The sequence below is a fragment of the Dromiciops gliroides genome, chromosome 5 (assembly GCF_019393635.1).
Source record: "Dromiciops gliroides isolate mDroGli1 chromosome 5, mDroGli1.pri, whole genome shotgun sequence".
NCBI classification, from domain to species: Eukaryota; Metazoa; Chordata; class Mammalia; order Microbiotheria; family Microbiotheriidae; genus Dromiciops; species Dromiciops gliroides.
Genome location: NC_057865.1, coordinates 67,460,062 through 67,487,536, shown reverse-complemented (window position 1 = coordinate 67,487,536; position 27,475 = coordinate 67,460,062). Strand labels below are relative to the sequence as shown.

Below are 27,475 nucleotides of genomic sequence, written 5' to 3'. Positions count from 1 at the left end.
TGATCCCTAAGCCCCGCCCCTGTGCCCGCCCCCCACTCTGCCCGGGGGCATTAAGGGCCCCGGCACCTCGAGGGGAGGGGGAATTTCCCACCTCTGGGACGCAGGCTTCCCCTACCACCGAGGCCACCTCTTTCTGATTACACAGAGAAAGGGGAAATGGAAAACACCACGGAGGAGGGGGCGGCGCCGCCTGCTCTTCTCCGCAGCGCCGCCGGCCGCCGGCCTCAGACGCCGTGAGTCAAGCAGCCGGCTGCGTCTCGGCGCTCACTCGACAGCCGCCAGGTCACTTGTGCCGGGGTGCAGAGCGGGCGCCCGCACCCTGGCGCTCTCCGCGGGCCCGGGCTCTTGCTCCTCCCCCTGCTCGCTCACGTCGAAGCTTTCCGGAGAGGCCAGGCGGCCGCTCGGCGTGCGCTCGGCGCTGGCTGGGGCTCCACTCTGGCTGCCGGCGAGCGGTCCGGCTGCACGGGGACGCCAGGTAGGAAAGAAACGTGGCGCCGGGGCTTCCCGGGGGCGCCCAGGGACTGGGGGGAGTAGGGAGACGACTGGTTCTTGGCAGCGCCTCGCTTCTCTGTCGCCGCCGCCCTGCTGCCGGGAAGAGCGGGGGAACTCCCCGGGGGCCAGCTGGATTTGCGAGCTGGCCGCTGCTGCCCAGTTTCCTTCCTCTCGGACCCGGTCGGGATGCTGTGAGATCCCGCTGGAAAGCACCTTGCGAAACTCTAACTGGTGGCCGTCTTGCGACCCCGCCCACTCCTCCCTCCCGGATCGCGCCTGTCCTCCAGACTTGCTCGAGGTTGGCAGTGCAGGTCTGGGCAGTGCCCGGGAGGGCTGGGATCCACGCCTCGCTTCCCTCCCACGGCCGCTGGGGAGCCCGCGGAGCTCGGTCCCAGGTGAGTGCGACCCGGAGCAGCATCTGCGGCGTCCGGCCCCGCCTGCTCTCTGCGCCGCTTTAAAATAGCAGGAAGACCTAGCTATCTACTAACAGATCAACCCAGTGCCCCAGCCCAGTGGCCCAGGCGTAGAAACGATTCCTAAACTGCAGGTCCTCGAGACGCTGACAATTTCAGTGAAATAACAAGAACCCGGGAGGCAAGGCTGGGGGCCGGGGGCGGCAGTTTGGACGGAGAGGGAGGAGGGAGTTTGGGGCTTTCTGGAGTCCGACTCAGTTGCTCCGAGTATTTTCTAAAGGGCTTTTGCGTCACAGCGTCAAAACTGGGCTTTGGGGCTAGGAAGTTTATATCAACGTCACCGAAGGTAACTTGCTGTCTGCGGGGCTGCTCTCCTCCTCCCGACACCCTGAGAAGCAGCAAACAATCCTTGCGGACTCGGAAACTGACAGGTTCAACCTGAAAGTGTTGAAGGCTATGCTTCAAGTTGTCGGTTGGGATTTTTCAAAAGGGAGTGAGGAAGGGAGAGAGGGTAGAGCCCAAGCGAGCCAGCGTGAAGTGATGTAAATTCTTGCTAATTTTCATCTTGGAGGGTGCGTGGCCTGAACCAAAAGAAGGGGCTGTGCCTTGAAACTAAAAATACATCAGTTTTACATACCATTACTTTGAGTAATCTATATAGGCCAAATAGATTATTATCTCATCCGAAGGTTTTCCAGTGTGCTTACTGTTTGCTGACCTTCAAACCAGTTTTTCTCTTGGTTATAAATCTTTTGGCTTTTTGAGATTAACTAATGAAGTGCTGCAGCCCAATTAAAATACTTCGTTCTTAGGCTTTATTTTGAAAGGTCTCTATAAAGACATTAGAAGTGCTATTTGGGCCGCTGCCGTCCCTTTTCCGTGAGAAAGGGAACACCTTTCATTAGCATATTAAAGTAAGAAATCTTAGCACCTGGAACAATTGACGACTAAGTAAAACTCCCCCGCCCTTTAATACAAACTAGCGAGGGGTTCTTTAGATTGATGGCAAGGCAGTAGCCACCTCCAGCCTAGCCACCTCCTTGCAACCTACATCTCACACCAAGATTCTTGAAGATGTTTAGTACCTTACATTTATTTTTAGGGGGCTGCAGTTTTAAAAGCTAAATAGATGATCTCTTTTGCTTCTCCAGGATTTGTAGGTAAATAGATTAGTATTATTTTTCTCTTGTTTCTTACTGATAAGAACACACCAAGGCTAAAGAGGTGCGAAAGTACTTGGCTTCAAGTCAGGAAACCAGTGTTCCTAAGATAGTACACACTGTGGGAGACTCTGGCAGCCCCTGGTTCCTCAAATGTAAAACGTGACTACCTTACCTTAAGAGGAAAGCACTTGATAATCCTTAAGGCAGTAGAGAAATGAGTTGTAAATAAGGGCCTTAACCATAGGTGACAGCTGGCCAGAGAGACTGGAATTCGGAATTTCTGACTCCACTTACGTTGATGTCGATTTAACTGAAATTAATTGAGAACATTGTACTGGTTACTTCTGCTTCCGGCTTTCACCTGGTGACTTGAGGCAAATGATTTTGTGCCCCCCCCCCCCTCCGCCCCTTGAGGTGTAAAGTGTTTTAAGGCTATTTTTTTGTCAGTTAAGTCACTTGTGTTTTGCCGAAGGGAGACGTTGCATTTGGCTTACATATGCTACAAAGCATTGATTGCTTTGCTCGAACAACTTCCCAATGAATTCCTTCTTTCTGGAGCTGCCTGCTCTCCTCCTGTGCAAGTTGTCTTAGTTATCTGAGTCTCACATTGCTCAGCTGTAGTACAGAATTTTTAGCTCAGAAGGTATCAGGATACTGTCTATTCATATATTAAAAAAAAAAAAAGCAACTCGTAAAACTTCACCACCTGCACCTGTAGAGTATTAAGATGGTGGCTGCTAGGTGGCGCAGTGGATAAAGCACCGGCCCTGGATTCAGGAGGACCTGAGTTCAAATCCAGGCTCAGACACTTGATACTTATTAGCTTTGTGACCCTGGCCAAGTCACTTAACCCCCATTCTCTTGCAAAAAAAAAAAGTATTAAGATGATAAATTGGCCCTCGGAGCTGTGTTGCTGGTGTGTGTTAGTGAGAGGGATGTGGGCCACACAACAGAATCTACTGCTTTGGTTTCACTGAGCAGTTTAGTTGCAGTTTCTTCTTATACAACCCAGGCTTGAAAAACAGAAGTTGGAACAAAAGTAACTCTACTTAGCATCCTGTTGGCCTGGAGAGCCTATTGACTTACTAATCAAATATGTTTCTTAAAAAAAAAAAAAAGTCCATGGGTTCACATGACTCCAGAGAGGAAGCAGGGAAAAATTCCACAGAGTTTACACTTTATTCAGTTGATGCCAATGCGAAAAGCATGCTTTTGAAATTCCTGCAGATCTCAAGAGTTTACTCCAGAAAAATGTAAGAGGGGAGCCTGAGTGAAAGATTTAATGTTTGACCCTAAAATGGTTTGGCTTCTGAGACTTACCATCTGAAATTAAGCTGTTGGACAGCTTTTTTTCTTTTTAATTGCATCTGTGACTTTGTCCATGGGGGGAACTCCCTTCTCCAATGGAGATTGGCCCCTACTCTGCAACCTGCACTCTTGAAGAGGAATTAAAATAATGTGAGGATGAGAAAATTGATTAAATCTTCCCAAATGCCAGCAGTATCCATAGGAAGATTCTTTTTATTTTTTCCCATAATCATCCTTCTTTATGTAAGGGCCATAAGGACATATTGCTGTGCAGTTTTGTAGCTTTTTTTTTTTTAAGTGAGGCAATTTGGGGTTAAGTGACTTGCCCAGGGTCACACAGCTAATAAGTGTTAAGTGTCTGAGACCGGATTTGAACTCAGGTCCTCCTGAATCCAGGGCTGGTGCTCTATCTACTATGCCACCTCACAGCCTCCCCCTTCCTTTTTTAAAAAAATCTGATTTTAGGAAATCCCACTTATGGTACCTGGGGGGTCAGTGGCCACATCATCATTTTTCAGAGAAGCACCTGAGGTGATATACATCCAATAGTTAAGGCAGCTGCATGATTCCAGTCATCCATTTACTACCTAACATGGTGGATCATATTCTCAGAGCTATGATCTGGAGTACCAGTTTACCAAAGGTGATGATCTCTATCAGCCCAGCAGAAGACTGTTGGGCAGTTAGCCACTACAAGATCCTGGAATATTTGTATGTGTATGCAGGGTGGGGAGGTTTTATCCTCTCAGGAATGCATAGTTTGAACCAGAGGTCATTGCCCATCTTGTCTGGTTATTGCCCCCAAGTTGTTGTTACAGCAAGAAGAAATACAGGATAGGCATGAGAATTGGACTTCCAGTTTCTTTGGTATAGGATGTCAGTTCTCAAGTGTTTTAGTCTCCTGACCCTTTTACACTCTCAAAAATTGAAGCACAGGGGCAGCTAGGTGGCACAGTGGATAAAGCACCAGCCCTGAATTCAGGAGGACCTGAGTTCAAATCCGGCCTCAGACACTTGACACTTACTAGCTGTATGACCCTGGGCAAGTCACTTAACCCCCATTGCCTGTCCAAAAAAAAAAAAATTGAAGCACCCTCATTCTTCCATTTTTGTTGATGTGAGTTGTATTTATTGATATTGACCATAATAAAAATGTCTATTATTATGAAGATAGTTCTGACCTTTTGGAAGGATTTGGGGGCACAAAGGGCCCCCAGACCACAAGACTCCTAACCCCAGCCAGAAGTCATTGGGAAATATTTAACAACATAAATAAAAATACAATAAAATATCAATAATACTGAGTTTTAAAACTGTTAATATATACCCCCAAATGTTATATGTACAGATTAGTGGCCCCAGTTTCTATTTGAGTTGAACATCACTCAGTGCTCTACAGCATTGAGAGGTTGTGATTTGCATCGAGTCACAAAGCCAGTATATGTCTCAGTTTAGATTTGAACCCAGGTCTTTTGAACCCAACTTTCTGTCCACCAGGTTATGATGCCTCTCCAAAGAAAATATCAGGGGGCAGCTAGGTGGTGCAGTGGATAAAGCACTGGCCCTGAATTCAGGACGACTCGAGTTCAAATCCGACCTCAGACACTAGGCACTAGCTGTGTAACCCTGGGCAAGTCACTTAACCCCAATTGCTTAAAAAGAAAAATACTAAAACTCTAAGTAATTAACTTCAGTTTAAGAGCTTATGTTTCACCTTTGAATTACTCATGCTATATTCCTTTCTCTGTTCTTGCTCCTGCTGCTTGCAGCAACCTTCTAAACAAAATCCCCTTCCACAGTAGCATCCAAATACAGCAGAAGTAGATATTTTTGCTGGAAGGAGGTAAAGCCTAATTCACGGGTTAAGTGGCATACCTCCAGACTTGCAGGCTCTTAGCAGAGCTAGAATCTGAAACTATAATCCTTTTCACAATTGGCTCTCTTAACCTATCTGTCCATTTAAATCCAGAATATTTCCCAGAAATAGAACCTTGGTCTGATGAGTTCTCAAAATGTAACCGGAATTATTTGCATACAGACTAATTCCAGAGGGTGAATTTCATTTGCCAAGTTACCTAATTGAAAGCTGTTTTATGACGTACAGATCCTGTCTATAGAAGACTTTTGTGGGGAGAACAGTGGTGGTGGTTTTTCAGTAGGGAGAGCCAAGGACAAGTATTTGGCTCAAAACCAGAATTCTGTTGGGCATGTGGCCGTAGAACTTCTGATCTTTGGACCTCCTTGATTTGGTTTTAGGATAACTGCAAGGTTTGGATTTCAAAGCTACATCTTCTTTTTCCTTTACATTGAGCCTTCCGTGGTTGTGATGGGTTTTGTTTCATTTGGGCTTTGAACTGAATATTCTATTCCAGGGGAGAGATGTCCCCCTTAACACCGTGTGAGTGGTCAAGAAGGAAATACATTTCCAGAAGCCTGCAAGGAGGAAAGTGTATATTTGGTTGTTTTTGCACTTCCATATTTTCTGCATAATATTATTATAAACATATAATCGACATAATTATATCGACGTGTGTGTGTGTGTGTGTGTGTGTGTGTGTGTGTGTGCGCGCGCGCGCGCGCGTGCATGCATGGTATATGCAAGTACTTGCTCGTGACCATGTACGTGGTTTTCTTTCTGGTCACTGTTTTTGCTCTGATGCTTTCATAATCTATGCAATAGTTTTGGAGTTTTTTTTTAAACCTTCTTACCAGATTTGTCTAATTGGACTAGATTTTTTTTTTTAATGGTTACTCTGAATTTGTGTCACTTGCGTTACTTTAGATTTAAGGAACTGGTGTCCAGAAAGAAACTAAAACTGATCAAGTTGCACAGGGTTATTTATTATGCACCTGTGGTATGGATCCTGAGCTCAAATCACAGTAAACACTGTTCTGGGACACACAGCTAGTGTCTAAGGCCGGATTTGAACTCTCAACTCTTCCAGATTCCAAGCCCAGAGTTCTGTACACCATGGCACCACCTACCTGCCCTAAATGTTGGTATACTTTACAAACCATAGTAGCAAAAGTTTGATACTTAAAAGTAACAATTTACCCTTCTGGCTAAAGACATTTTTTTTCTCCCTGCTGGGCACAGTTAATGATTATATTTCTATCATTCAATAAAAACTTTGACTTATACCTAAAGATGTAAATATTGAAATCTGTCCTAAGCCTTTTTATTTCATTTATTTCAATACTGGTTTATACTTCTTCCAGTAACCAATAATTGTCCTTTAACTTTGCAGTTGATCTAGAAAACTCAACAGTAATGGAGTATATGAGCACGGGAAGTGATGATAAAGAAGAAATTGACTTGTTAATTGAAAACCTGAACATGTCTGATGTAATGGACATAATGGAAAATCTCTACCCAAGTGGTGAACCTGCAGTTTATGAACACAGTCTTGTCAAGATGGGCCAGGACACTAATCAAAACAAAGAGCGTGCAGAATCACTTTTACTTAGTGGCCAGGAGGTTTCTTTGCCATCATCAGTCAAATATGGAACTGTAGAGGACTTGCTTGCTTTTGCAAATCACGTTTCCAATACCACAAAGCATTATTGTGGACGCCGGCCACAGGAATCTGGAATTCTACTAAATACAGTAAGCAACTGATCTGCCAGTATTTTGTTTTTCACGATTTTTCCATTTGTGTTATTGCTAATCTCTCCTAATCTAGAAGACACTCAAATGTAGAGAAGGTGGCAAATAGATTGGTGCAGTTTAAGAGTAGTTTAACTTTGGCCAGCTTTCACAACACCTACAAATGTGGTAAGAATCACCCTAAAGTTAAAGACTTGATAGAAAATCTTAACATTTCACTTTTTATTTTTACTAAATGCAACTGAAAAAACAATAGTTGCAACTCACATTTCTACAGGGTATCCCCAAAGTATAATACACAAAACCCTTCCCCTGCAACAACCTTCTAAAGGGGATAGTATGAGTATTAGTATCTCTAGTTTATAGATGAGGGAACTGAGGCTCACATGTTACATGACTTGCCCATGGTCTCATAGCTAATAAGTGCTAGTATTCTGCCTCAGATCCCTTCCTCACTCTGAGTTAGGAAGCCTTTTATCCTATACTATATTACCTCTCTTTAAATGTTCACAGACGAGTATTTCTATCAGTGACCAATCTGAGTATGTTGAATGAGGGGCCTTGTAAGAAAAGTTCCTGCTCTCTTTTCATGTAGTTTAGGCAAAAGGACAGTAAGAATTCTTCTGAAAGAAATATTCTGAATTATTATTCTAAAATAGAAATAACAACTGTATCTATCTAACTTTTTTCTTTGTGAAGACCAAACTTCGTGTTCATCTCAGTCATTTTGGGGGGAAGAGAGGGCTGAGTGAGGTTCATCCAGTAATTGGAATTTTACCAGTAACTAGAGTCAATCTTTGTAACTCTACCACTTATGAGCTACAACCTGCAAATATCTAATCACAAGCTCATCCTTTTTAATTGACAGAGCGTGCATGAGTGAGTAAGTGATGTTGTGTTTGCTAGTCATCCCTAGAATGCAAATAATCTAAAACATTGTGGCAACAAATTGTTGTCCCAACAGAAGAACATGTGATATGCTCAGGTGTGCCCGTTTTGTATTGATGTCCTTAGTGTTTGTAAGGTGGGGTTAGGAGTCATCAGAATCTAATCTAATTTAGAAACATCTGCCCACACAGTACTGAGAGTAGTAGGCAACAACTTGTAAATAACACCTACTGAAAGTGAAGACTTATTTTACATCCCTTAGTCACAAAATAGTTAACTTTGGGGAGACCCATGTGGAAGGAGAAAAAACAGCCCATGCCTAAAATCTATAATTGACATTTTCAGTTTTATTTTGGATGTTTACCATCCTAGATTCACTTAGATAAAAAAGTATTCCCATTTGGATCAGCTGGTGGTTGAAGATTTTGTCTTTGCTGGAAGCCGGCCACATTCAGCTGTAATTTGATGTTGTTCAAATAAATCTGTACAGTTGGTGTTTGCTTTGCTTGATAGTATGGAGATTGTGAACTATACTGAATAGTAGACTGAGTAGAGTTCTTTCCTCTTGGGCGCCTTCATTTTTTTTTTTTTTGGATGTTAATTTCTTCTAGAAAATATCTTGAACTATGTATGATGTCATGATCAATCAATAAACATTTATTAAGCACCTATTTAATGTGTGCCAGGTACTGTGCTAAATGCTAGAGATTCAAATATGAAAAAGACAGTCCCTGCCCATAGAAGTCTAATGGGGGAGCATGCCACACAAAAGGAAGCTGGAAAGTGGGGGGAAGGGATAGAAGTTAGTCAGAAGTCCCAAAGTAGTAGAACCAGGTGAGAGATGAGCCTGTTACTAAATGACTAGCTAGTCATTTTGAAGGTCAAAATGATCTAGATGTCTGCAGTGAGATGCACACATTAAAATATAAAACTCTTCTTTAATTTTTGGTTTAGTAAAATTGATTCAAAAAAGGGAGATGCCTTCCATGTGTTGGCTTCAGTCTCCATTTCCTACTATTTTTCTACCACAAGTTTCATGTTTTAGCCAAGATGGACTATTTAATGTTCCTTGAATCTTTCCTGTACTTTTCTTATCTCTTTACCTTGGTTCATGCCATTCATTTCCTTCTACCTGGAACAGGGAGGATGGTATCTGCCCATCAAAGACTTCCATTATCATGGGATCAACCCGAATGCGGCCTCCTTCCCCAAACCTTCTGGGATTCACTACCCTCTCCTTCAGAACCAGATCTGCTCTGCTCTTTCCAAGTGCCACCCTACCCTGCTTGTCCTTAGAACCTAACTGGCTCATACCCCTGATATGGCATGAATGATACTCTACTTCACGTTAGTTATTTGTGTGCTTGTCTCTTTTCCTTAATGGATTTCAAGCTTCCTAAGGAGAAAGGACAACATGTTCTTGTTCATCTTTGGACTCTTCTTCCACTGCAATGCCTGGTGTATAAGAGGTGTCCAGTAAGTTAATGATGGGTTCAAATGGAAAAATGTAATCCTTCTAAAGAAGTAACAGAATCACTCCAGAATCAGCTCTCATTTTGAAGAACTTGCAGATGGTTTTGGACGTGTGTGTGTGTGTGTGTGTGTGTGTGTGTGTAACCCTACGTAGCTTCAGTGTTTTGGGCAGTGCTTTTGGAGGTTGTAGATCGGGACCCTGGCAGGCATAGAAGTACAGACTTCGAAAAATTTGTTCTCCAGGCCTGGAAAGATCATAATGACAAATAGGTTATGGCAGCAGGGAAGTAAGTGGTATTGTTCTAAACGGGGCATCATTGCCTTCACTAAAATAGTTCCTAGGGGCAGAATGGCCTGAGATCCCAGCAAGACTTTGTGATAAACTGACTCTAGCTTAATCTAGTATGATTTCATGCTAACGTCAGATATAGTGGTAGTGACGATGAGGGTGGTGTTGATGATGGAGGAGGTGGAGGGGGGGATGATAACTGACACTTGTTTAGGGTGTTAAGGTTTACAGACCTCTCCAGAATATCTCCTTTAATTCACACAACTCTGTAGATGGAGAGGAAGTGTAATCTATGGAAGATATGTTTGTATTAATAAGGCTTTTGATTCTACTTTTCTCATACTGCAGCATAGTGAAATGGGTGATATCATTTAATATAGGAAACTGGATGCTTGTAGTTTTCTAGCCAAAATTAGATACTGTTGCCCACAGACAAGGCATGTATAATCTGATTAATAAATCTTTGTGAAGAGAAACAAATATCAATATGATAGTTATTTATATTAGGGAGGTAGCACGGCACTGTGAACGTCATGGCCCTAGTTCCTACCCCTGTGGTGGTGTGTCGCTGTTATTGTTCAGTTTTTTCAGTTGTGTCTGACTCTTCATGACCCCATTTGGGTTTTTCTTGGCAAAGATGCTGAAGTGGTTTGCCATTTTTCTCCAGCTCATTTTATAGATGAAAGTGAGGCAAATTGGGCTAAAGGACTTGCGCAGGGTCACACAGCTAGTACGTATATGAGGCTGGATTCGAACTCATGAAGATGAGTCTTCCTGGTTCCAAGCCCAGGGCTCTATCCACTGCACTGCCTTGTTGCCCAGGTACTAGCCCTGTGATCAAAGGCAAATTACTTATCCTCTCCAAACCTCAGTTTTCTCTTCTGTAGAAAGGGTATAATAATACTTTTGTTCCCTATCGCATGGAGCTTTTATGAAACTCAAGGGAGAGAATGAAGACAAATCATTCCATAAACTTTAAGATGCTCCCTAAATGCCAGAAATTATTTTTATGTCATGATCCAAACAGCTTGACTGAATTGGACACCCCTGACTTAAATGAGGTTTTACTCAGTTTTGCTCTCCAGTTTTTTTTTGCCGGAGATAATATTCAAAGGCAACTTCAGAGGTTAATCCTGAGTCTGGCATTTATTTGGTATGCTTATCAGAAAGCTGGATAAGTAGAAAAATGCCTAAAATAGGCATTGATTTAAAGTGTGTGTGTTTTTCATAAGCTTGCCAGTGATCTTGGTAAATTGGAGAAGTGATCAGAAGCAAATAGCCTGAACTTTCATAATGGTCATGTGTGGGAAAGGGTACTTACTTATGAAAGAGATAAAACAGTTAAAATTCAAATTGGGAGGAGAACTGACCATATGCAAATAAAGCAGGGGAAGATATGGGTTTCGCAGAAAAAATCTCCAAGTAGCACAAGCATATTAGCACTGTATTAAAAACAATCTGACTATAATCATTGTAGAAATTAACGTCTGGCTGTAGTCTAGAGAACACTGGGAGATGGCCTCCAGAAATGAAAGGAATTTGGATTATTCATCCAGGAGAGGAGAAGGCTGATGTGTGCTCAGTGCCTTATAAAGTTTGGCTACTAGTAAATATATTTTGATGTTGATACTTTAATTCTGGCATTCATATAAGTAAAGGGCTCTTATTTAGAGGGTAGTAGCAATTTGTTCTCTGTCTCTCTGGATGGAATAAGAGGAAATAGACTTAAATTACAGCTTGAGGAATTTAGGTTAGATAGTATTTTTCTGATAGAGAAGACTGTTAAAAATCAAATTCACTTGCTGAAGGATCTTATGGAATTTCTATTATTATTATTGGTGGTGGTATTGAACAGGAAAACTACCTCCAATAGAGGTAGCAAGAATTATTCTGTCTGAAGTTGTAAGATGAAATAAATCAGTTACTTACTGTATTCCCAATATGGTATTAAATGGTTTCTTTTCTTTTTCTTTTTTTTTTTGGTGTGAGGCAATTGGGGTTAAGTGACTTGCCCAGGGTTACACAGCTAGTAAGTGTCAAGTGTCTGAGGCCGGATTTGAACTCAGGTCTTCCTGAATCCAGGGCCAGTGCTCTATCCACTGTGCCATCTAGCTACCCCTGCCATCTAGCTGCCCCTAAATGGTTTCTTAAAACTCCTGTCAGCGTGAGATACTACTTCATAACATTAAAGGTCCTGGTTTTGTTCCAAAAGAGGCTAAGACATATCTTCTGCTTTTTATCTCAATAGTGGACTAATTAATCTCAATTAATTATCTCAATAGTGGACTATTGCACACAATAGGTACTCAATAGATGTTGATTCCTAAAGTGTTAGACTTATTTTCTGTCCCAATAGGTTCATCATTTGGAGAATTTCAATCAAAGTTAATTATTTGGTCTCAACTGTTTTTAATAGTGTACCCATACAAAAGGCCAAGATCATGAGATTTTAGATGTGGTGAAATAGAATTTAAATTCTCATCCTCACCTTTATTCATTAGCTTTTTAGTAGTTAGTCACATGCCCTTTTCCCCTCCTCCACCTATAGTCTTCCCTATACCAGAGCCAGATAATCCAGATGTCATTTGGAAAGTTAATGACCTCCTATTTAATCATATTTTGATTCAAATTCATTACATTTGGGAAAACTTGTGGCAAGGTTGAGTTTTGAGGAGAGAGTGGGTATGTATTTAGGCCAGGTTACTGAAGGTATTATGTATAGCCTATTAGAGTTTGACTTTTAACTCTCAAATCTGGTTCCCAGCATTAGTATAGAAATGGTTGTCTTCTTTCCTATCCCAGAGGGTTGGAGACGATCTAGGCAGAAACTGCCCTTTGGGAAATTTTTTGCATGATGGCTACATTCTTTCTGTAGTGCCTTTCTCAAAATGGCTCAGTCTTACCTGGGCCCTCTGTTTTTAGAACGCTCCGTGACCACTAGTTAATCTCCGAGGTGTGGCGTCATGTGTGAGTAATAGCTATGTAGAACAACAGGTTATCCGATTCTACTTAAAAACAAATCAACCTGCAGATCTGTTTATGCAATCGTTTTCAGTCAATCGGCACGCTACAGCAGTGGTGTTCCATGGTGAAAATCATTTTATAGGTCACAATTTAAAGAGCTTACTCATTACTAGACGGAAATTTGAGCAGGTTTCACCAGGAATGAGTTTTCACATGTTTCCTTTGCCTTGTCAATGGTTCTAAATATAGCTCTCTGTGTACAGTGTGTTATGGTGATCAGATATGGTGCGTGGCATCTCTTTAGAAACACAGTACTTTGTAACATGTATCTCAAAGGATCTTTTTCATTGAGGCTCTGCCTTTTTAAAAAATCATTTAACAGGTCATCACCCCCCAAAATGGAAGGTACCAGATCGATGCTGATGTTCTTCTTTTTCCATGGAAGCTGACTTACAGGAATATTGGCTCTGATTTCATTCCCCGGGGAGCTTTTGGAAAAGTATACTTAGCACAAGATAGGAGGACCAAAAAAAGAATGGCATGTAAACTGGTATGTATTCATAGCAAAAATACTCCTTCCCATTCACATTTTTCCCCCTTTGCATGTTTCAAATATTTTCACTGAATTGTAGTTCCTTTGGCTGGATCCCATCTAATGAGATGACCCATTTAAAAACATCTGTATTCACTGACTTGCTTGCTGCCTAAACTCTTGCAGACTTTGAGTCTGCGTCTAACTGTGACAAAAAGAAAGGCCCTGCAGCTAGTCCAGAGCTAGGATAGCCCTTGTTTACCCACAGCTTCAGTGCTGTTATTACGCCCACATTTGGGGGGGGGCAGTTATAAGTTGTGGTTAACTCCATGACTCTGATCCCACAAAACCTTTCCTCTTTCTGGGATGAGAAGAAAGAACTGGGCAGGGAAGTATTCGGAGGCTGGGAAAATAAGCTCACAGAGTTGCTTGTTTTCTTCAATTTGCAGGACTTTTCAAAACTTAGGCATGTCTAAGAAGTAGAAGTCTTTAAAAAGATGCATGTATAGGAGAGCACTTGATAATGAGACTATTGTCTATATTTTTATCTATGCTTTTAGTGCATGTTATATGTTAAATTTTATATAATATATATAATTTTATAAATACAAACACATAATTTGTAAGTGTATCTTAAGTCCCCAACTTGTGCTAAGATAAGAAATTGATGTGGCTGTTCCTCTTGACTTCTCTCTGTTGAGAAGCATGTCTCCATAAAACACCAGTGATTGGAGCTAATTGGCTACCCTATTATATAGGACACATCTTCACATCATTCTGAAAAGCCAGTGCAGGATTGTTTCATTCTGCTAGCAGTGGAGAGCCCTATGCTTAACTTTCATTGAAAAAAGTATAAACACACATATACCTTATATTGAATAGCTTGTCTTCTTAAGAGGGGAGGGAGGCAGGAAGAGAATTTGTGCCACAAGGTTTTAAAAATGGATTTGTTTTTACATGTAATTGGGGAAAAATAAAATTCTACATAAATGAAAAAAAAGCAAAAACCCCAAATCGAAAAAAGCAGAAGCCTTTAGCTTTGTGGATTTGTTTTCTTTGTGGGTGCATATTTTAGGTGGTTTGAGGGAATAGCCTCAAAGATGGCAGGCCCTTTGAATGAAGGAAAATACTATATAGGAAGCAATCGATTGGGGTCCCCTTATTATACTAAAAATAGAACACCAAATTTGCTGGTTTTTTTCTAAATCTAATAGTATTTCTTGTTCTGGCCCCACTAATCAAAATATACTTTGGTAGCACAGAAGAAAAACTCTGCTTTGTTGAAGTACCCATATATTTAATAACATAGCGTGTGTGTGTGTGTGTGTGTGTGTGTGTGTGTGTGTGTGTGTGTGTGTGTGTACGTATAGATATAGAGATAAATAGATAAAGGTAATCCTATCTTTGAATTTCACAGGGTAGGTCAATGTTACCCAAGGCAAACACTTTCCCTCAGATCTTCTGTGATTCCACACAGGGTCAGACCATCCTGGAGGGCAGTCAGCATGTCTTATGGGCTGTGGGGGTGACCACTCTTTCACTTTTTCAGGGGGTGGGAGGGATAAACAGTAGTGACCCATCATCACTTGTGGGCAGTGTGACTTAGCTGCATAGCATTATGTGGATTTTCCAGTCTGGTTCTGTGGAGGCCAGCCTGTGGCTTAGTCGGTATGGTTATAATTATAGTAATAATTATTTGTCCTGCTACATTAGCCATCTAAATATATCCCTTTGGCTCCCTATTTTATCTCGATTGATTATCTGCTAGATCCCCATTGTAAGAAATGAAGGAGTTAGCATTATTTTGTCCTGAATCTGCCTCTTGTTTTTTTCCTATAGATCCCAGTAGATCAATTCAAGCCATCAGATGTTGAAATTCAGGCCTGCTTCCATCATGAAAATATTGCAGAATTATATGGTGCTGTCTTGTGGGGCGAAACTATCCATCTTTTTATGGAAGCGGGTGAGGGGGGATCTGTTATGGAGAAGTTGGAGAGCTGTGGACCTATGAGAGAATTTGAAATTATCTGGGTCACGAAGCATGTCTTAAAGGGACTTGATTTTCTTCACTCAAAGAAAGTAATACATCACGATATTAAACGTAAGTTGTGTCTCCTAGTCTTTTGGGAGAGGTTGGGTTGGGATTGGTAGAATTGGATCTGTGATTTCATTTGACCAGAAAAATCCTTTTTACCACTGCAGATTGGAAGCAATTCTGCAATTTATAATCTTGGAGCATGTTTGGGGTGGGGGTGGGGGGAAGAGGGATACTGAGAGGTTAAATAACTTGCCTGGGGTCTCAGGGCTAATATGTGGTCCCGACCTCATCTTCCTGACTCTGCCTGTTGTTGCTTCCCTTAATATATTAGCATCTGTTGGAACATTTGGTAGGTTGGTCCTGTGATACCCTGTCAGGAGACAGATGACTTTTTACCTCTAAATTTCTAAGTCCCTTAAAGGCAGTGATAGCATCTTCTCTGAGAGCTGGTGGTAGTAATAGAAACACTGATATTGATTTTTTTCCCTCCTTTCCTCCATGGAGCTCTTACATATTGAAAAAATGTCATAGCACTGACTTAGAAATTTGCTAAGACATAAAGAAGATCACCCTGTCTCAGCCTAATAGTGCCAACTATTCCACTATTCTTTAAGTCATTAAATGTCCTTAAAAGGCATGCCCATGGGGGCAGCTGGGTGGCGCAGTGGATAAAGCACTGGCCCTGGATTCAGAAGGACCTGAGTTCAAATTTGACCTCAGACACTTGACACTTACTAGCTGTGTGACCCTGGGCAAGTCACTTAACCCTCATTGCCCTGCAAACAAACAAACAAAAAAAGAAAGCCACCCCCCCAAAAAAAGGCATGCCCTTTCCCCCCAAATACTTTTTTTTTTTAATTATTGATCTCTTTTATTTTTACATGGTCTTTCCCCCTATATTCCTCCTGCTCTCCCATCCCTAAAGAGCCATCACATATGACAGGATTTTTTAAAAGAAAAACAGTTGGAAAAAAACAAGCAAAATTGAATGATACACCAGAAAAAAAACAACAATTTCTTGCTTTTGCAAAGGAGTTGAGGGAGGTATCTCCTCGTATCTCTTCTTTGGAGCCATGTAAAACAAATACATTAAATGTTTGAAACTCTCCTAGTAATAGCTAGAACTAGATAGAACTCCTAATGTCCCACTCTCCTACCTCATTGGGTTATGGATGTGACTCTGGATTTCTGAAGACTATGCCAATGGAGGACCAACTCTGGCAAGATTTAGGAGGATGGAACCCAGGACAGGTGATCTCATCCAGGGCCCCATCTGACTCATAAATGGAAAGCTTGTCACTAAATGCAGAACTTTTCCTGGCTGAAACAAACTCAAAACCTCGAAAATATAATCTGTTAAGGCAGAGCAGCCTCGTAATCTGTATTCGTAAAGGGAATAGCCTTATGGATGACATCATAGATCCTTGAAATTTTCTAATAACATTAATTAGAAAATCTGAAAGAGAACCAGTGTAAAACTTGTGTGTGTGTGTGTGTGTGTGTGTGTGTGTGTGTGTGTGTGTGTGTGTGTCTCTCCATTGCAGGCTCAGCTCTTACAGAATGATTATGGTCACAGTGTGACACCATTAAGAATGATAGGGTCACAACACGACACCATTCATGTCCGCATCTTGGCTCTGAGAGTTTGAAGTTTTGTTAGCACGTGTTGGTCATTTATGTATAAACCAAGCTCCTTCTATGCTTAGAAGCTGAATCTGTTTTTCCACTTGTAGCTTTAAAAAAACTACACTGTATGTTCATACTTTTGTTTGCTATATGATATCTATCACTTTGGGCATTATGTTTCAGACTAAAAATTTTTTTTATTTTTGTTGTAGCCAGCAACATCGTTTTCATGTCGACCAAGGCTGTGCTGGTAGATTTCGGCCTCAGTGTTAAAATGACAGAAGAGGTCTATTTTCCTAAGGATCTTCGGGGAACAGAGGTAATCACGTGTCCAAGAAAATACTTTGTCTTTCTGAGATTTTTTGGTAAAGGTTCTAGATTGCCTCTGAGAGAGGGGAAAGGGAAGGAAAAGCCTGTGAAATAATGTTCTGTAAGTTGCTAATATCACTAGTTTTCCTTAAAGTAAATGTATGAATATGGTTGACTTTCATTTAAATAGTGAATACTGAGCAATTCTGAGCCAGAAACAAAATAGTCAGTATATTCAAGGTTTCTGGGAAGTAAAGAGGAACAGACTTTTCTGAAATGAAGAGAGATCTGTCCTCAGGGTTTTTTATATCCTATGATGCTTAGATTTGTCATTAATAAATTCCTTAATAGGCCATAACCATTTTGGATATCTACTAGTGAGATGCTTTTCTCTGTCTGTCTCTTCTTCCTCCATTTTGTAATGAGGAATTTTTTTTTCAAGTGAGTCTATGTCCCCTGGGCTGGAAGTGTAGTGGCCAGTCATCCCATAGACATAGCTCATTGGCATGAATGACTCCATTCTGAGGCAGGGACATCCTCCTTTCAGCAGCCTGTTGGCTCCTTGGCAGCTCACCATATTGGTGCCCTATTTAGAGAGGATATCTCATTAACATTAGCCTACTGAAGCTCTGAACTCCTGAACTCAAGCAATCCCCTAGCATTAGCCTTCCCTAATAGTATATAGGTTACAGGTATGCACCTTCATGCTGGACCCCAAAGGGATGACTTTTAAATTACATAATCTTTGAGCTTCTACATGGATGTCTGTGAACCAGAAGAGAAGGCTTGTAGGTTCTTGGCCTGGAGTTTTTCTTGTTGTTTTGTTTTTTTTCTTTACAACCTAATATGAAAGGCAATATGACCCAGTGGATAGAGGGTTATCTTTAAAGTCACGCAGACCTGTGTTTAATTCCTTCTTCTGACTGATGCTTACTGCCTGAAATGCTTCAGCATATCTTGTCATTTTTTAAAAAATATGAAGCATCATATCCTCCCCCCCCCGACTCTGGAGTTCTTTAAAAAAAAAACACCCCAAACCCCAAACTAGTTATGCTATTAAACATAGGAAAGCTCTCTACCTCTCCCTCCCCTCCCCCACCCATCTGATTTCTTTTCCCTAGCTTGTGATTAAATTAAGTATTTTGCAATGCTGGAGAAAAAAAGCTCAGACCTTTTCTGGGAATCTTCTGTGGAAAAAGAGCAGCAGTGCCTGTCTGAGTTGGAAATCCAGCAATGTAGCATTCTGCTACTGTATAGCATTCTGCTACTGTATAGCATTCTGCTACTGTATAGCATTCTGCTACTGTATAGCATTTAGATTAGACATACATATACAAACTCTGTGTGTGTATGTAATTTACAGAATAAGTGCAAAGAGAATAAATACACATAAATGCAGGTTAGCAAATGGAGTACTATTTATGAGAAACAGAAAAACTAGTTATGCTGGATCCAAGTATAGGAGGGGAAATGTAAAATGAGGCAGAACAGATAGATTGAAGCCAAGTTGGGAAGAGTTTAGAACTCCTCACAAGGCCAAACAGAAGTTTACACTTCCTCTTTATCCTGGAGGAGCTAGGGAGCTGCTGGAGTTTATCCCGCTTTGTGTGTGGGGGTGAGGCAGCATGGAGTAGTGGAGCAGAAGGACCACTGAGAACCTTTATTCATGAAATCACTGGATGGGTGAGCAGCCTAGTGCAGACGCAGAGGCAGTCACTGAGCCTCTCTACACTAGCTCCTTTTTCTCATCTGCAAAATGGAATCGTGAGGGTGAAATAAAGTGGTCTGTGTATGAGGCCCTTTGTAAACCTTATTAAATTAGTCAATGAATGCCAGCTATTATCCTCTCTTCTGCTAGCAAGTAAGCTCACCGAGGGTAGACATGGATACTAAACGTTTCTATCCCTCTTCATCTAGCCTAGCACACAATTAGGTGGTAGGTTGCTTAATACAAGTTTTCTGTGTTTAATTGCACAACAGGGGCTATATTAGAATTCAGTCAGGGGTGAAATTCTGGCCATTGGATCATTAAACAAACAAACCTTCTGTTGACTACTACAAGAAGGGCCCAGAAGAATACACGAGGAATGCAGGCTTACTATGGCTGAGGTAGCATCTTTGTCCTTTTATTGACACAACTTCTCAGTTCCACAACACAGAAAATCAAAGAATTTATTTAAGATTCCTGACAATAATGCAATTTTTTTCCTAGAAGAGACCTTCTAGTCATTTCTCTCTGATTCACCCCCCCCCAATCCCATTTTACTGATGAGCAAACCAAGGCCCAGAGAAGCTCTAACCCCTTCAAGGTCTCAGAGCCAGACAGAGCCATTGCTAGAGCTCAGGGCTCCTAGCTCCCAAGCCAAAGCTCTAGCCTGGAGTTTGTTGACTCTCTTATACCAGCAATGTAGTCACTAAACTATCATTAAAGTGTGATAAGGACCAACTGGAAGACCACAGGCTCTTAAATGTGTGTGTGTGTGTGTGTGTGTGTGTGTGTGTGTGTGTGTGTGTGTGTGTATGTGTGTGTGTGTGTGAGAGAGAGAGAGAGAGAGAGAGAGAGAGAGAGAGAGAATGAACCCTTTGGCAATCTTGGGAAGTCTGTGGAGCTCTTCTGGGAGTAATGTTGAGTAATGCAAGTGGAGTGAAATACACAGGATTTATAAAGGAAACCAATGATGTGTGAAAACAAGGATGTACATTTTTCTCCCCATCCAAATTCACAGACCTACTGAAATCTATAGGATACCAGGTTAAGAGCCTTAGCCCCAGACTATTTGGCTTTGTTATTGAAAATCATCATATATGTTCAAGTTCATTGCTTCAAAGATGTGAAAACCCTTTGGAATCCAAATTCATAAATTCACTGGTACTTGCTCCAGACTATTTGGAATTACCATAGATTCTGTCTAATTTGGGTGCTCAAAGAAGACTGTCTTTACCTCAGGGTTTGGGTCCCAGGAAACAGTTGAATAGGAGTCAGGCTGGAGAAACATTCTTCTTCTTCTTCTTTTTCTTTTTTTGGTGAGGCAGTGAAGGTTAAGTGACTTGCCCAGGGTTACACAGCTAGTAAGTGTCAAGTGTCTGAGGTCAGATTTGAACTCAGGTCCACCTGAATTCAGGGCCAGTGCTTTAAAATGTCATTCTTCTTAAAGCAGATAGATAGAAAATTTGATAGAACTTAATTCCCAGAACATTAGATACATTTGTGTTGAAATATAAGTATAAACACCCATTTTCAAGTCAAGTAGAAATGATTTAATGGTTATCTAACTTTTGGAGCAGTCATTTCCCTGTGTGAGTAATCAGAACGCTAATTGCTTAATGTTAAGCTTTGAACTGAGACAGATTTGTGTGGTATCTGCTTTGTTAGAAATGAAATTAATATTTTAATTTTAAAAAGCCTTTCCATCATGATGTGGTGTTGCAGCACACTTATAATCTATGCTTCATCTAAGGGCTGAGACTCGTGGATCTCTTAAGTTTGGGAGTTCTGAGCTGCAGCAGACAGAGTCTACTGACTCTGTATTAATATCACTAAGTATGCAATTAATAATAAAAGTTATTACTATGGTGAGCCCCCAGGCATGATGGAGATGGAGGGATACCTAAGGAGTGTTGAACCAACCCATGTGGGAAAAGTAGCAGGTCTGAACTCTTGTGCCAATCCAAAAGGGGACTGGGCAACTGAGTAAGTCCTGCTTGGGCAAGATAGACCATTTTCTGCAAACAAATAAATAAATGAAAAAATCAAAAAGCCCTTCAACTCGTTAAGAAAGCCATTTAGTGCAGTAGGTCATTGCTTACAGCCAGATGGAAATACCGTGTTCCTTCTTGGCTTCAGGTCTCTTCATGACCAAATCTGTAGCATCTTCGTTCGAGAAGTGGCTGAAAGGTCTTCTTTGTCAGGCTAGTTTCCTCCCTGCAGCCGAGGTTACCTGGCTCCCAGATAAAGTGTGTCTCTTATTTTCCTTAGCTGGAAGAAGCAAGCATTGTCTCCTCTGCAGAGGGGGTGGAGGGTTTGATAGAAATGATAAGGCCAGGGGGAATTCCCTGAACTGGAGCAGGGAAATAAGTACTAATGCAACCAAATGTGGGAACATCAGGCTGATTCTCCACCTCCCCCCACCTCCTTTTGTCCCTCCAGATTTACATGAGCCCAGAAGTGATTCTCTGCCGAGGCCATTCAACAAAAGCCGATATCTACAGCTTGGGGGCCACCCTCATCCACATGCAGACGGGTACTCCTCCCTGGGTGAAACGCTACCCTCGCTCTGCCTACCCCTCTTACCTTTACATAGTAAGTATGAACCATTGAACCAGTCGGAAGGGGGATAATTAAGCTTGGACTGGGAAACTCTTGCTCAGATGAGCTCCTAGTCTCTCAAAGAATGTTGAAATGGTGTTAACAGGACCACCAGTGCCTCCTATGTTGGAGGAAATTCATAATAATAGGAATAAGTGGGGGCAGCTAGGTGGTGCAATGGCCTTGGATTTAGGAGGACCTGAGTTCAAATCCAGCCCCAGATACTTGACACTAGCTTTGTGACCTTGGGCTAGTCACCTAACCCTCATTTACCCTGCAAAAAATAATAATAATAGGAATAAATAATACAAAAGGGAAGGACCTCTTGGACCTGCATCAGCCATTCATGAAAGATCATTTCTTTTTATCCAACAAAATTAAAGTACTCGTCAGCAACCTTGAAATGACCCAAGTCTCCAAGCCAGAGGTGTTCCATATGTACGTGGAACACTTGGAGTCAGGGGTTCTTCACTTGGCATTGAGAAGATTTAAGATTTCAAGAGGTCTGTGAACGTGGGTGGGGAAAAGGTCTGTGACACAGAAAAGATTAAGAACCCCTGTGCTAAGTGAAACAGAGGTTAGCCCACCGAGCCCTTTGATCGCCTGGGATTCGGGGGAGACAGTCCCACCCTCCTTTCTCCAAGGAGAAGAATGTGGTCATGAGACTGTGCTGAGGTCGAGACAGGACAGAATGCTCCCCCCCCCCTTTCTAAATTTAGATGGTGAATATAGGATTTGAGTTTAAACCGACTCTCTTGGGGAGTGATATTTGTTGTTGACGATGACGGAGTTGGGGGGTGGGGAGAACTGGTGACAGAATGTAATTTCCAGTGATTTGTCCCTAGAGCATCTTCTCCCGTGAGACCGTTCTCCTTTTCCACCCTCCACCCCAATCTGCCCTTTGTTCACTAAGAAAGTTGGTTTGTCACTAGATTCACAAGCAAGCGCCGCCTTTGGAAGACATTGCTCAGGACTGCAGCCCGGGCATGAGAGAGCTCATAGAAGCAGCCTTAGAAAGGAACCCAAACCATCGGCCAGCAGCGGCGGACTTACTGAAACACGAGGCCCTGAACCCTCCCCGAGAGGAGCAGCCTCGGTGTCAGAGTCTGGACTCGGCCCTTTTTGAGAGGAAGAGAGTGACAAGAAAGGATCTGGAGCTGCCGGAGAACATCACTGGTATGGGCTCTCTGGGTGTTTCACCTCCAGGCTTCCTTCTCTCCTCATGGACCCTCCCAACTTCTTTCTTTGACACTTATGAAATAAAAGCAGATCATGAGCAGCTGCTGTAACCATAGCTCACGTTTTAGAAACAGGTTTTTGGTTTTGTTTTCTCATTGAGAATTTACTAGAAAATCATGATGTGAATCCGTGGTAGAAAGTGTCAAATTGGTCACTGGGATGGTCCACACATCTGGATATTTCCAGCCTATCCTGAGTGGTTTCTGACTTCACGCAACAGATAATTCACTTGTTCATTTTTAAGCAAATGAGCCATAGTAGTTTGACTCTTGGTAAAGTATTATTATAAGCATTCACAGCAAGTGTCTTTAGGTCTCTAACCCACGGGATAGCATCTTAAGTGGATACAAAACTGAGTTTGAATTCAAATGTCATTTGTGAGCTTCTCCTAAAAAATCTCTTTCCCTGACAGAGAACTTCCCAATTTAGGAAATATTCTAGGGTGTGTGTGTGTGTGTGTGTGTGTGTGTGTGTGTGTGTGTGTGTGTGTGAGAGAGAGAGAGAGAGAGAGAGAGAGAGAGAGAGAGAGAGAGAGAGAGAGAGAGAGATTTTCTCTTTACTAAAAGTTTTGAGATTTACCCTCTGCCCCCAAAGTCCCATAGACTTTCTCTGGCCTATTTTCCCTGCTACTCTGTTGAAGAAATATCTGGATGTTGGGAGATGGAATGTTGCTCCCTTAATGGCTGTTTGGTCAGTTTCATCCAAGGTGGACAGTTGAGGAAAAATACTAAAGCATAAGCTTTTGGAATGAGATCAGATTTTTAAAAGACTAATCAGCAGGCCCCAAGCAATTATTGGCTAAATGTCTATCAGATCCACTTGTGATCCTCCAATTGTTGTTTCCACAGATTCCTCTTCATGCACAGGAAGCACAGAAGAGTCTGAAGCAATGAAGAGGCAACGGTCTCTCTATATTGACCTTGGAGCCCTGGCTGGCTATTTCAACATTGTCCGGGGGCCTCCCACATTGGAATATGGCTGACAGCCAGCGTCGTCCCCTCTAAGTTAGGGTTAAGTCTTATCTCTGTGGAGATTTGATCATGACCCTACATAGTGACTACACAGTGGGTAGTAGCCCGGGACTGGGTTGTTCGGGCACTCCATTGCCCACATGCAGTTGATCTTTGAAACTAGACTGGTACAAGTTAAGAAGACGTGTTCTCTTATCCCTGATGATCCACCCCAAATAAGAAGGTTGAAAAGATTAGAAGAATGAATGATTTTCGGGTGATTGGTTCCATCTACTATGCACTTTGGTATTTTCAGTTTTGGACTGTTATAAGAATATACTAATGTAGAAATTGCTACTTTTGTTTCTTAAGTTGGATGAGAAATCTTCATTTGTTGGAGAATGTCTATTGTTTTTAAACAGTATTTCCTCGAGCCATTCATGTTAGATTTTGGTAGAAATTGAACCGACTGTTTTGAGGGGTGAGAAGGAGAGCCCAGAGTACTGTTTTTACCACCAATAAGCTCAGCCAGTGTATTGAAATGGCTAATTGAATGTACCCCTAGCTACCTGTCACTGATGACAAGTCCTGTTGTGTTCCTATGGAAACAATTCTTAATGTACATGCTATGCTTAATACATTTAAAACACAATGTTTTGGATGTTGGCAAAACTGTGTAAACCACATAATTCTGTACATCCGATGGGATGAATGAGTGAAGTTCTAGGAAAAACTGAAACCTGTGTAATGCTGAAATGCTTTAAGCATTTGAGTTTTGAGAGAGCATACTGTGTATGTTGTATATCAAATGCTTTAAGGAACAATTCTGTACTTGTGACGTTATAAACTATTTAAGAATATTATTAAAGTATGTTTTGAGGTAAAGAGGATGAAACAAAATGTTTTGCCCAATGTGGACTGGTCGAATTAGCTGAATAAATTCCGTATTTTGTCTTAGCTCTGGAATGCAGTTTCCTTTTTAACCGTGATCGTCTTGTCTCAGACTTTGTTATGCCCGTGCTTATGTTGAATCTCTTCTGTCATTACGGAGGGGAGGGGAAGGGAAGAGGGGCAAGGAATTGGGGAGTGAGTGAACCTCAATATCAGTAATATATTTTTACCCTGAGGGAGGGGAGGGAGATAAGGGGGGGGCAAGAGGGGAAGGAGGGAAGGGCAGATTGGGGGAGAAAGGAAGATAAAAATGTTCTGCATAACTGCACAAGTATGACATATTGAATTGCTTGATTTCATAGGGAGGGTCGAGGAGGGAGGGAGGAAGAAAATTTAGAACACAGAATTAGCTCAAAGACCTTAAACTCATCAGAGTGGACTCATGGAGGGAATAACATTCACACCCACTTGGGAGTAGTAATCTATTTAACCCTACAGGAAAACACAAAGGGAAGAGGATAAGGAAGGAAGGGTGAAAAATGGGAATGCAGAGTAGGGGAGGGGACAGTCAGAAGTAAAACACTTTTGAGGAGGAATAGGTTAAAAGAAGATAGAAAATAGAGTAAATATCATGGGAAGGGAATAGGATGGAGGGAAATAGTTGTGATGATTGATTATAATGGCAAAATGTATGGCACCTATTTTGCTGGACTAATATGAAGAAAATTATTTGTCAAGTTTAAGGTACTTTATTCAGATTATGATGAACAGGATATTGTCAGAAAAACCTGGAAAGACCTACATGAACTGAAGCAGAGTGAAATGTACTGTATACAAAATAAGAGCAATAGTGTAAGATGATCTGCTGGGAAGCATGTGGTTATTTTCAGCAAGGCAATGATCCAATATATCCCTGAAGGATTTATGAAAATGGCAACCCATCTACAGAGAAAGAACTGATAGTATCTGAAAACAGATGGAAACACATTAAAAAAAAATTTTTTTTTTCCTCTTTGACAATTCCTCAATCTGAAGTTTTTTTGGGTTCTTTTGACTGTTTTCTCTTACAGCCTAGCTAATGTGGGAATGTTTTCTATGACTACTCATGTATAACTTATTTTGAAATGCTTGAGTTCTAGTGGGTGGGGGGGGGTGGGAATGGAGGAGGAAGAGAGGTTAGAACACAACTTTTTAAAAAATTGACATATATTTTGTTTTTGTTTTTGAGAGGCAATGGGGGTTAAGTGACTTGCCCAGGGTCACACAGCTAGTAAGTGTTAAGTGTCTGAGGCTGACTTTGAACTCAGGTCCTCCTGAATCCAGGGCCAATGCTTTATCCACTGTGCCACCTAGCTGCCCCCCATATATTTTGGAAAATAAAATTCTATTCAATAAAAAAAAAGAAAAAAAATCTTCATTTTTTAAGATATATAAAGCTAGAATAAATCTAGTACTGGCTGTGATTCCAGTATAGTTAATAAATTTTTGAGGAGGAATGGAATGAGGGAAATGGCATGGGAGAGAACAAACAGGAACAAAACCTCTTCAAAATTGACCAAGGTAGGGAAGAGAGTTAAGGAAGTTCCAACCCCCCCCCCCCCCCCCCAGCACAGGGTTGGCAGTGAAAGCAGCCAAGGAGACAATGATGTTCTCAGAGGTATGGGCCTTTCCTGGTCATGACAGAGCTGTCCCAGCTCAAGAAAGGGGAAGACCTGAGACCAGAAAGACCTGTATGCTTGGGAGTGGGGATGTGATTTCTGGGTTGTATTTCCGAGCAGGAAAATGCCCTAAGAGAGGGAGGGATAAGCCCCCTAGGATAGACCAAGAGGAGCAGAGGATCTTAGCTCGGCTTTGCGAAAGCATCTTAGGAAGAGAATTGGTTTGGAACACTTCTGTTCCCTATAAAATTTCCACCTTTGGTAACAATTGTTGGCAGTGAAGTGTCTTTGGAGGGCATCTTTATTAATAGGTATTACTGAAATGTTTAGTAGTTGAACAGAAAATCTGAATAAATGTTAGACTCCACGGTTTTTGTTCCCCTGCAATTTCATGTTAAAAAGATGCTTTTTTTTTTCTTCCCCAACTCTATCTTAGTTCTTAACCGCAAAATGTTCAGAGCCAAATTAGTTAGGTAAGGCCCACTAATCTCTTCCAAGTCAAAAAGGAAAAAAAAAAAAGATTAAAAATAGCAGAATTAGGAGCAGCTAGGTGGCACAGTGGATAGAGCACCGGCCCTGGAGTCAGGAGGACCTGAGTTCAAATCTGACCTCAGACACTTAACACTTATTAGCTGTGTGACCCTAGGCAAGTCACTTAACCCCAATTGCCTCACCAAAAAAAAAAATAGCAGAATTAATTTTCTTTGTTTGTTTGTTTGGGGTTTTTTTTAGTGAGGCAATTGGGGTTATGTGACTTGCCCAGGGTCACACAGCTAGTAAGTGTGTGTTAAGTGTCTGAGGCTGGATTTGAACTCAGGTACTCCTGATTCCAGGGTCGGTGCTCTATCCACTGCGCCACCTAGCTGCCCCCCAGAATTAATTTTCTTAACCCTATATATGCCTATCATTGCTCAGCTTTCAACCCTTTTAGAACTGACCAGATCATAAGTCCAACCATTTTTTCCTTCCCACCCCACAGACACATCTTTGTTTGGAAAGCACTGAGAGAGTAGCCTGGAAGACCCAAATTCTAATGTCAAGGAATGAATGGAATTATGAATCCAGTTGGGGGATTGACATCCAAGGAAGCACCATCAAATAGCACTGGCTGTCTTTATTTTTTTTATATCGCAAGCATATGCCTGCAAGTCTGGTTGTATGAGTGAAAGCCTGAGCCTGCGTGTGGAGGCAGCTCCTCTCCATGAAGAAGTCAATGATTTATACCTTCTAAGGGAAGACCCTTTCTGGCAGGAAAGGCTATATTTTCTTGGGCTGTATCAACTGATGTAAGCCTAGGATCTATAAGAAATTTTGTTTCAGGCAAATACA

At 41.7% G+C, this 27,475-nt stretch overlaps 1 protein-coding gene across 1 annotated transcript; it reads left to right on the top strand.

Annotated features, from left to right (window-relative positions):
- Positions 1 to 545: 545 nt before the first annotated feature.
- Positions 546 to 24,520, top strand: MAP3K8 (mitogen-activated protein kinase kinase kinase 8). The gene is made up of 8 exons (XM_043967948.1): positions 546 to 887; positions 6,625 to 6,983; positions 12,980 to 13,147; positions 14,969 to 15,230; positions 17,006 to 17,112; positions 21,250 to 21,402; positions 22,341 to 22,584; positions 23,496 to 24,520. Exons 2-8 carry the CDS (start codon positions 6,648 to 6,650, stop codon positions 23,627 to 23,629), a joined length of 1,404 nt encoding a protein of 467 aa, XP_043823883.1. The 5' UTR covers positions 546 to 887; positions 6,625 to 6,647; the 3' UTR covers positions 23,630 to 24,520.
- Positions 24,521 to 27,475: the final 2,955 nt, after the last annotated feature.

Coding starts and splice junctions, on each gene's coding strand:
- MAP3K8 (XM_043967948.1), top strand. CDS start 6,648: ATGGAGTATATGAGCACGGGAAGTGATGATAAAGAAGAAATTGACTTG. Junction 6,984..12,979: donor CTGGAATTCTACTAAATACA/GTAAGCAACTGA, acceptor ATCATTTAACAG/GTCATCACCCCCCAAAATGG. Junction 17,113..21,249: donor AGGATCTTCGGGGAACAGAG/GTAATCACGTGT, acceptor TTGTCCCTCCAG/ATTTACATGAGCCCAGAAGT.